This window comes from Juglans regia, chromosome 7, assembly GCF_001411555.2.
Source record: "Juglans regia cultivar Chandler chromosome 7, Walnut 2.0, whole genome shotgun sequence".
Lineage (NCBI taxonomy): Eukaryota > Viridiplantae > Streptophyta > Magnoliopsida > Fagales > Juglandaceae > Juglans > Juglans regia.
This window is the reverse complement of record NC_049907.1, coordinates 37290793-37301768: the sequence shown is the minus strand read 5'-3', so window position 1 is coordinate 37301768 and position 10976 is coordinate 37290793. Positions and strand designations below refer to the sequence as shown.

General features: G+C 38.2%; 1 protein-coding gene across 2 annotated transcripts; it reads right to left on the bottom strand.

The window, feature by feature from the left end:
- Positions 1 to 2615: 2615 nt before the first annotated feature.
- On the bottom strand, positions 2616 to 10926 carry LOC109000356 (ion channel CASTOR-like). 2 transcript variants are annotated; one of them, XM_018977189.2, is made up of 12 exons: positions 10360 to 10926; positions 10202 to 10273; positions 9096 to 9677; positions 8748 to 8930; positions 8182 to 8241; positions 7889 to 8092; positions 7456 to 7704; positions 6062 to 6160; positions 5433 to 5627; positions 5010 to 5102; positions 3546 to 3812; positions 2616 to 3367 (listed from the first exon to the last, which is right to left on the bottom strand). In XM_018977189.2, exons 1-12 carry the CDS (start codon positions 10819 to 10821, stop codon positions 3149 to 3151), a joined length of 2685 nt encoding a protein of 894 aa, XP_018832734.1. In that variant the 5' UTR covers positions 10822 to 10926; the 3' UTR covers positions 2616 to 3148. The 2 variants fall into 2 exon arrangements, with proteins under 2 accessions (XP_018832734.1, XP_035548538.1); XM_035692645.1 differs by lacking the exon at positions 6062 to 6160 and adding an exon at positions 5909 to 6007.
- Positions 10927 to 10976: the final 50 nt, after the last annotated feature.

Genomic DNA, 10976 nt, shown 5'->3' with positions numbered 1-10976 from the left:
CATCTCATCTCCTTAGTAGTCAAATATAGAAATTATCGCAATTCCTCTTATACTTCTTTGAACTTAGCAAGAGTATATGCACTTTGAAATTGCTTCTTAAGAGGATAGCGACTGATGCAATGAATGTTCGTGTTAAAGGATTTGAACTTAACAATTACTTCATTCTCTACCTTTCTCCTAAGGGTCGAATCATACTGGTCAACAAATTGCTTCAGAGTATTTCTAGAGTGAACATAGTCGTTGAAAAATACATTCATTCTTTCACTCTGCTGTGTAGTTGACATTCCTGCCCAAAATGTGTCTCTAACATAAGCCGGGACCCAAAAATGACGATCACTATACAGTGATACAAACCATGCATTTTCATGCAAATCATATGTATCGAGCATACAATACCAATGTTCCTAAAACTCATGCTGACTGAAAGAGTCATAAACGCACCTATGTATAGTGCTATTGATTTCTCCATATCGACAATGTGATCCAAACTTCTCAAGAAACTTTTTCATTTTATGTCACACGCAGAATCGATGCCTAGAAGTTGGAAACACTCTCGAAAATGCAATTTTCATGGCCTTGTCTTGGTCTGTGATGATTGCATTTGGTGGTTGGTTATTCATACATTGCAACCATGACTCAAATAACCACTCGAATGTATCTGCGTCCTCACTGGATATCAATCCGCATCTAAGTAGGATTGATTACCCATGGTGGTTCACACCCACAAACGGTGCAAAAGACATTTTATACGCATTAGTCAGATATGTTGTATCAAATGTAATTACATCCCTGAATGATTCATACATAGCTCTACTTCAGGCGGCTGCCCAAAAGACATTATTTAACTGCATCTCATTGTCAACGTCTATCTTATAATAAAACTCCGGATTTTTTTTTTTGCATATATTCGAAATAGTTACATAGAGCTACACTGCCTCCAACCCTGAGGCGAAGTCTTCGTGCATTATCAATGTAGTTTCAACACTATTTCTCCCCGAATGTTACATTCTCATAACCGCCTGCCTCAACAACCACAGACTTGAAATTCTTGGACAACCTTATTCCTGCCTCGTCATTTATTTCAAGTCTCTTAGTAACACGAGCATCAACCTTCTTAAAGTATCTGAAATGTCTTGACTTTCCCGGACTACAACAGTCTGTGTGATCCAATATCACCTTAGATATAGTATATCCACATTCATCATTGAATACCGCATTAATCCTAGCCTTACACCCCATTTTTACTATTTGTCTTAGTTTCATAACATTGACAGCCCTACTATTTGATATGCATCCTTGTGCACATGTCAAGCAAAACCATTTTACCGTCCCATCGTCATCCTTACTAGAATTCCTTTTGGATACTACAAACCTCTTCTTCTTACTATACTTCATATAGTAAGCATGCACTTCTTCTACGGATGAAAATTGCATTCTAACCGTTGGTTCTCTAATAGTTTCATCACCTTCAATCTCCTTATTAATTCTTATCTCATTACACTCATTATTTGAATATTCTATATCGAAATTCATTGCAACGTTCTAATTATCTACAAAGATACAACATATGAAAATATATTAAAATAAAGCTTTTTTGTTGTAATATATTAATAGTCAAACATAAAGCAATGGTGCTTAAAAAAAAACATTGGTGCTTAAAAAAAAACTCCTATTGTAATGAACAACTACATTACATATTGTACTTCTAAATTGGATCATTTTTGTCTTTAATATGCAAAGACCAAACTTTTTGTCGAAGTGCTCAGAAAATCACAACAATGACCAACTACATTTCATAAAATCACTATGTTCTCTTTTTTGTGACATTTGTTCAAGCACTTGGTGCTCAGAAAATCACCAACCACTGTGACCAACCGCCATAGCTAAACCCACCAATACTCAAAAGACCAACTTCCCTAATTCACCTCATTTAATCCTTCAACTACCCAAAAGAGCCTCACTCTTCTTGCCTTAACCATAACAAAGCCACAAATCAACAAAGCCAGAAACTTGAGTTCAAAAAAAATTTCAAAACTTAACAAAACTAAAAACTGAGTCAAAAAAAAAAAAAAAACCCAACAATGAGTCTCAAATTGGTACAACAAAACTCAAAACTGAGTTAAAAAAAATTCTAAAACAACCAAAGCCAGAAAACAAAACTTAGAAAAAAATGTGCATCGTCATCTTACCTTGGGAAGAACTAGGCAGTGATCGGCAAGTAGGGGAGACGGGTTCACTAGGCAAGGGAGATGGACACAGAGATGGAGACGCGAGAGAGATGGGAGACGGAGAATGAGTTTCACAAGGCACAGGGGAGACGCGGCGTGAGAGAGATCTAGGTGAGGGAGAGAAAAAGAAAAGAAAAGAAAAGAGAGGATGAAAAGGCCAATTGGTCTTCCCACATCTGACGGGAAAAGCAAATGGGAGTCCAAATTAGGCTCCCTAGCATTTTCCATACATTAATAGTGACTTTCTTAATCAGTAACTAAAAAAAAAAAATTAAATGCATGAGCGGTCAAAATGAAGCGACATAATAGCATTATTTTTTTTCAAATTTTTCATCCAGAATGTCTTTTACAATCTCACCCGTTTGATCCCATTCACTTTGTTCAATCTGATTTCAATCTCTCTGAAGTTTATTCCACTCACAATCTGGCCCACATGAAATGTGAACCCAAAATAACTCCTGTTGCTTCAAGTTATTGACTCGGTCTAAGCCGTTCAACCCATTTACAATCATAAACATAAAGGTTACCGTACATATGTGGGATTCAAAAACCCTTAACCCATTTGCAGGCAGTTTTAAGGGGAAAAGTCATTGTTTTCAACTTCATTTACATCAATGGCATAGAGATGGATGCCATACGGCTTTGACCAAAGCAATCACTATGATTTGTGGAATTGCGAGGAGAGGCAGACATTAAATTTGAGCTACTGAGCTTTCCATCTGATCAGAAGACCTACCTGGACCATTTATCAAAATTCCATGGTTGATTTATGAGATCATTTAGATGGAATCGTTGTTGTTTTCCCTAAATTGCAAGCCGTTTGTAGATTTAGAATCTCAATTACTTTGGAGTCTAAGATCTTCAATCCTTTCCTGATTATGAACAAATTTCATTCTTACCAATGAAACCTGGTTTGTGACTTAATCCTTCTCGGCAATTACCACAAAAACATCTTTCATTGACCACCTTCGTCTCTCCCCTTTAGCAGGAGGATTGATGACAGCTCTCTCAGAATTAGCTAATCGGTAACCAATCACAATCTCCCTCCTCTGCCGGGCTCGTAAGAGTATCTCATAGAAACTCAATTCCTCCCCATCACGAAGATAGAGATCTGCTTGCCTTATATGCATCTCATTTCCCTGATAAAAGCCAAAGCATATATGACTGATCAAATAAGCAAGTGCTTAGGTGTGAGGTTTTTTGTGAATTATTGCCATATATGTAACGTGGGAACAAAATGAATGTTTTGTGTGCTTTCATCAAATGCTTGCTACATGCTATATGTGTGTTTCTCATTATCATTGAAAGGAAGACTACCTCCTCTGCAAAGAGCTCTTCTAATACATCATTTATTTGTCGATCCTCTGCAACCATGGCGAGTGCCATGCTGACAAGTTCATTTGATAAAACATAGTCACTGATCTTCGACATGGATAATAGGTTTTTCGTTCTTGGGTCCAGAATTTCACTGATTATAACTGATTTATCAGAAGCTTGCTGCATTTCTCCTATCCAAGAGCCTTGTGAGGAGCTTCCTCTATGAACTTGGGTTACCATGGCATCTCTGTATGGGAGACGTTTTGCCTGCAAAAACCCGAGAAACAAAAAAGTTGTCAGAATCAATGAAAGGGTGAATATATGAACGATAACTCAATCTCAAGGCCAAGCACTTTTATATACTCTCCACCAATGCTCTTATGAACCAATCTTAATTGTGCAAGTGAGAAACTTCTATTCGAATCTTAGCCTATTCTTAGGCCTCGTTTCGTTATACAGATGAAATGAGATGAAACTTGAATAAAATATTATTACAATATAATTTTTTAATATTATTTTTGTTTTGAGATTTGAAAAAGTTGAATTGTTTATTATATTTTATGTGGGAGTTTGGGAAAGTTTTAATGCTTAGATGATATGAGATGGTTTGTGTAACCAAACGAGGTCGAAATCTCAAATATGGCCAAGAGAATGCTAGGGAAATTTATCCAAAAAACTCAGCATGCAGAAAGCTTTTTAGATGTGCTGGGTTGCATGTGGAGATTGGTTTGCGAGCAGAAAATCGAGGAACAATGAGTTCGCTCGACATGCGCTCGACAGTGGGCTCAAGCGAAGCTCAACCCGTGAGTTCGCTCGAGGTGCGCTTGACAGTGGGCTCGAGCGAGACACAAACTCTAGTGTTCGCTCAAGCCACGCTTGACACCCTATTCGAGCCAATGTTCATTGGTTGTTTGCTCAAGACGCGCTTGATATGCTGCTTGAGCGAAGAACGCAATTTTTGCCAGATTAGGATTTTCAGCACTGTTTGCTATAAATATGTTATATTAGACTTGTTTTGTATGACTTTCAACATATTTTTTAGTGAGAACAATTGTCAAGTGAGTGCATATTGTGTGAGAGCAAAAAACCCTAGAGAGTGTGAGTTGAGATTGAGTGATTGCAATCTCCTTTGGTTAATAAGATTTCTGCAGCTCTATGGACGTAGGCAATTTGCCGAACCACGTATATTGTGTGTTATGTGATTGATCGTGTTTGCATTTACTTTAGTTTGCCAACGTTGGTGTGTGTGTGTTTTGCACAACGAGATGAGGGATAATAGGATCAAAATATGAAGAGCCAAGTCTAAAGTGCAACCAGGTAAAAGTAGACTCGATCAACAGAATCAGAACAACTGATAAACACCCTAAAAGGAATATTAAAATTAAGAGAAACAATATTAAAGAGTTGATAGTTTTAATAGTTTCACTAAGGTCCACTTAAAAGAGTGAATTTTAAGCCAACTACCTGAATGTCACGAATTAACAGTAACGTGGCAAGAGATCTGGAATCAGCTTGAATTGCTGAATCTTCCACAGATTCATCGGCCAGAATTAATATCTGCACAGATCAGGAACTACATCAAAATATTGTCAAGCATGTGACTAGGGCATGTTCATACATAAGTATCTTCACACATCACTTACAAATACCCTTTACAAGACTCACATATGGTAGCATATATATCCAGCCATAAATATGTAACCTAGTTTATGATTCTCACTAACTGATATACTACAGTTCACAGGGTAAAATTATGGCACATTTCTGGGATCGCAACTCAGATGGTCAAACTCATCCACCAGATTCTTTCCCACAGGAGATCTATCTGGTGGTGCCCTGAGGACACCACATAGCAAATTCTTAAAACTAAAATTTCATGCTACTTACTGAATCAAAAGATTGAAGGGGGAGGCTTTCCAAGTGACGCCGTATTACAGCATTTCCCTCTCGATTAACCAAGGATATATTCATCAACCGGTTGATGTCAAGACCACCATCAATAAGCTTCTTTTCCCTCTCCTTCTCAAGAACATCATTGAACATCCAAAGCTCTGAACCAGGAGCTAGAAATGCATCCAATACCTAAATAATATAGACGAAGAAATGACAATCTTCCAGTGAGTATTTCTATTTTATACTGTAGCATGAAAAAGGATATAGCAGTTCAATGTAGTGGAAGCTGGTAGAAGCTAATTATAAGTGCGCAATAAAATTTAGTTATGTAGACACAAAAATGTTTTTGACACGGCTACCACCATTTTGTTTACACCAGGAAATAAAACATGGCTACCACCATTTTGTTTACACCAGGAAATGCACCCAACAACATTGGGATCATGGCAGCAGATTTCTCATATCATTACCAGAATCATATCCTCCATATCTCGCCGCCAACCGCAAAAAAGTATCCTTTCTGCAGTTTTTGGAATGACAAAGTCTTTTGGAAGACTACCTCTCCAAACCTGCAGCATTCAGGCAAAAAGGAGGGATTAGGGGCTTCAGTAGAAAGGACTTACCACAATCATATCATCAACGTCCCTTCTCCATCCACAAAGTAGAATCTTCTGTGGCTTTCTTGTTGGTCGTGAAATATGTATGAGTGATGCTTCTTTGACCTGAATGATCAAATTGATTATACTTTTGTAAGTTTTATCTTGGTTTAATATTATTATTTTACTAGAACTTTTTAGTCCAACTGACCTAACTGTGACTTTTCCTTTATTTAACAGGTAAATATAACTCATGCACTAGTCTTGGACCAAGCCTATAACTTCATCCTACATTGCTCATTTATTGGAGAGACGTCATTTGGTCTAACAGCCATGGTAACTTATTCTCTTTTCTGCTTTATTTGGTTTGTTAAATCACATCAACATGCATAATCAAATTCTTCTAACGAATTTTAGTTCCCCCTAATAAGTAGCATGAAGGTGACTACCTCTGTTATATGACAATGTACACCACTGTCAGAGTACAGTGATGTCTCCGATTCTCTATTATACCATACACAGTGCACCAGGTCCCACAGCATTGTGCACCAAAGCCTAGGAGATAAAGCAGGGACAACCCACGCGATTTTACAATTTAAATGGTAAGGCAGATGGATTTGTCTAAACCTTTTTCTGATAATTAATAAGAATTTTATTATCACGCGATTTGTATAAACCTATTCTTCAAATGCATTCAAAAGTTCTTTAGTCCTTGTGGAGCAATCTAATTTGTTTAGATTTTGATCTGGCTCTTCAATTTGATGGTCCAGAACAACAAACACTCGCAACATATCCATGGTAAAACCTTTTGGTGAAGATATATTTATAATGCATATAATTATCTTCCCCCCCATACATGCTAAATATCTGTGTGATCTTAAAAACCCTTTTAAGAGGAAAAGATCAGCTACTAACCAAAGATTCCATTTTATGAAAGAGGAATGAAATTCATAGGATTTGAACCTAGACCTAGCCAGTAGCCAACCCTAAAGAACACTATATTCTGTAGGAAGTACAATTACCACAGCTGTTTCAGTGCAGTTAAATGGACAATTTCACTTGATACTATGAAGCAAACAGCTAAATGTAATATGAAAATATCAAGGCATACTGGAGCATATATAGTATTTTCCAAGAGATGCTGATGCTTGCCCTGATGGAATTATGACTACTAAGTCAAGTACAGACTACATATCCTAGCCAAGTCACGAGAAAGTTTTCCTAATTCACACGTTCACTTTTTTCTTCTGCCTTTTTATTCCTTCTTCCCCCTTTCCAATTGGAGGGCCTGAATGTCACCTGCCGTGGACAAGGAGAAGGGAAGTCTCTAACAATGAAATTTACCCATAAATGCCATCAAATGAAAAATAGAAACATGCAACTTATTTAAAATCTATATGGTCCAAGGAGAATGAAAGTACCGTAGGCAATGTTGCTGGAGAATAGGTGTCATCATCCTCAGCTATAACAAGAATTTCATCACCTTCTTGTAGAACATAAGAATCATCAGGATTCAGAATAATTTTACCACCCCGTGATGCAACCTTGATTCCACAAGGAATGGCATCAGGAAAACTGATTAAGATATCCTCAAATTGCATGCCATCCAACTGAGGCCATCTTTTGATGTAGAACTCACAATTTTCAAACCCAAGTATGTCTTCCCAGATCTGTCAAAAAACCAGCCCAACAGGCGAAGAATAGTACACATATACCACACAATAATTAGACGAATCTAATTATGGATCTTATTTGCATAACATGATAATTCATGGCAGGAAATGATATCCAATATAAGAAAAATCTAGAAGATACACTTAAAAGATGTTGAAGTTGAAAGTAATGGAAATTGACCTGTGCAAGTCCTGGCTGCCGAGCACATTGAATCATCAAGCGACCTATTACATCATGAGCCACAACAGTTTCTACAAGATCTCCACCAACAAGTTTAACGAGGACCTCGTTGTCAAGATCACCAAGTTCAACAACTATATGTCCTCTAAGTCCTTCTTTAACTCCAGTTAGACTTAACACTGTTCTAAGTGCACGAGCATCACTCTATATCAAATCAAATGTTAATTAATTGCAATTTAATTCTGTATCAATCATACAGAATGTCAATGCCTTCACTGAAGTATTAAGTATACCTGATCAGCATTTCCATCTTCAGCAAGGACAATGATTGCACGGGCCTTGGAGACGGATACCTATGAAATAAAAGGTGTCAGCGAAATAAATACTGAATACAAAGGCTAGAAAGGGTTTAAGCATCATGTAATTCTAATCCAACAAAGAAAGAATAGCATGTTCCATGACTGTGAGGCTGCATCGCTTTGTATATCTGAAACGAAAACAAAAGCCAGGTACAAGAACTGCTCAAGAGACACAACCCCGGAGGCAAGGGTAGCTAAAAACAGAGTTGTAACTTTTTTCTTCCCCCCCCCCCCCAAAACCGTAAAAAAGGATCCATACAAAACCAAAATTTATGTAAGGAGGGCTCTATATGCTTTTGCCAAGAATACATTTTGGATTAAACACTTTGGGCAGAACTCAGTACGTTGTACTCCAACCAATATGAGCTCTTTACTGATTCAACTCTGTCCTTGAGATCAATCAGCAAGCTTTTTCAGGAAGGGGTAGAACATAACCAGATATTACATTGAAAACTCATAAGCATTATATGTAAACAAAACAATAGAGGAAGCAGGCAGACCTTTTTCAGGTCAGCTAGAATCAGAGGGCTCCCACTTCTACATATAACCGATGTTCCTTTGAAATTGAATTCCATTTTACCAATGTCAAGTTCCATTTCCTCTTTGTCTCGCTCAGCCATCACCACAACAATTCCTCCGCCCAAACTCTCATTGGCTATAGCAAGTTGATTAAGTAGTGATCCCTGGGTCCACAATGGCATTTATGGTGATGGTAAGACACACAAATAACAAAAGAAGTAGAATACATTTCCATAAAGCATGGAATAATATTAAATAATTCATTTTTATCAACAAAATGAAGACATTCAGATGCCTTCATATAATGAACTGTGAAATCAGAACCTTACCAATTTATCACTCCACCCAAGAATCAAAGTGTGATTTTGTTCTACCACCTCACTTCTTCCTTTCCTCAGTGAGTCAAGCTTTTCGGAAATTGAATCAGAAACAAGTCCAAGCATCATTGCAAAAATAAGCATCCCACCAAAGCTAATGGAAACTGAAACTAGCCTCCAACCAATACCTTCAGAGTCAGTGTGGTTTCCCGAATCAGCTACATACGTCCATGATAACCAAAGGCATTCCGCTAAGCTACCATCCGTCACTCCAAAAAGTGACAATCCCCCAAGGCATATAAGTAATAGAGTTGCAACTAGCAAGGCCAATGGCTTAGCATATGGATGGACTGATAAAAACGCATCCACCCGATAGGCTAGTTGTTTGCTAAGAGAAACTTCTTCCGAAACATTGTCCAGTGATCTTGATTTAGAGACATGGTCAATGTACTTGAAAATAAGAAGAGGGGTGGATAAAATTGTGACAGAGAGCACGAGTGATAAAATTTTCAAGTTTTTGCTTAGATGATGATCACTCTCCTGTTTAATGGAATTGGTAGCATCAAAAGAGATATTGCATTTGGAGATCTGGTCCTGCAAGCAGAAACTAAATTCCAATTAGTTTTTTAATAAGAGAAACTAAGTCCCAATTATTAAGGTCTTAATTATACAAATCGATCTCAAACAAGTTTCAGACCTGATTGCTTTGAGATCACTTCAATATAAAAGGAAAAGATGGGGGGGTGCTTTAAGTCTCCTGTTATGGCAAAGGACTTTATTTTTTAAGCTTGTTGAGATCACAAATGTACACATGTAGAAGTTAGCATGTTGAAATCACAAGCTTAGACCCAAGTGTTGTTTGAAGACTATAAGCAATATTCCTCTTGGCTATAATGAGGGAAACATGGAATAAATATGGTTTACCAAAAAGAACCAAATAATAATAAATAGCAGGATGTTCTAGTACTCATAAACTTCTGCTGCATTGAATTCCTGATCTTGGAGAGTGTTTTGAACACCGTAACAATTATGACAGAAAGCAACGTAAACGAAAAAAAAACTCAAACCAACTTTTAGCAGATAAATTTTAAAAAATGAAGCTTTGAAGTGTTATATACCTGCAGCTCATTGACTTGGTTCTGTAATGAGAAGTTTCTGTGCAAAAGTGAGGAGAATACTGTAATCAAAATCTACATATAAACACAGACACAATTGTCAGCCATAGAACTAACCATTGATGTGCGAGAGAGAGAGAGAGAGAGAGAGGGAGCACTACGGCTGCTAAGATGGCCGTTTTCCACCGAATTTTCAACCCTCGACAAGAAGACCCGATAAAATTCTTGGAAGTAGACTCTTTCTCCGCCGAAATGCAGCTTGAGGCCGGCTTAGTCCCCGAAACGCCCGTAACTTCGGACTTCCGTCCAGAAGCGGCGCCATTTTCGTTCGGTTTCGACCGAATCTCTCTCCTTCGAGCGAGGTCCACTCTCCGGCGAATCCCGGCATAGTTTAAGTCCTTTTCCGGCGTCGGGTCGGAGGAGGGAACCTCTCGGAAAGGCGAAATCCTGGGAGGCCTCGGATCGGGAGGGTAGGGGCGTGAGATTCTTGAGCTTGTGGTGAATTTCCGGGGATTTTTCTGGGGTTTCACAGGGGAGTGGATGTAGGCCGGTGATGGGAAGAACCAGTCCCTGCTGCTGCCGGTGGCCGTGGATGGAGGAGGAGGGTCTGTCTCGAGGGGCATGGCGGGTATTACAGAAAATAGATTAGGGGCTTTTTTGGGAAGATAGTTAAATTTGACTCTTTGAGAGTCTCTATTCTCACTTTGTGTCTAACAACGATAGCTTTTAAGATTTAACAATGGCGATGATTGCAATGAGTTTGGTGCCTGAAAGCTAA

Bases quoted from the DNA above. Each gene is read 5' to 3' on its own strand.
- LOC109000356 (XM_018977189.2), bottom strand. From the start codon at position 10,821: ATGCCCCTCGAGACAGACCCTCCTCCTCCATCCACGGCCACCGGCAGC. The intron at 9,678-10,201 runs GTATATAACACT...TTCTGCTTGCAG, and splicing joins ACCAAGTCAATGAGCTGCAG to GACCAGATCTCCAAATGCAA. The intron at 8,242-8,747 runs GTCTGCCTGCTT...TTTATTTCATAG, and splicing joins TTCTAGCTGACCTGAAAAAG to GTATCCGTCTCCAAGGCCCG.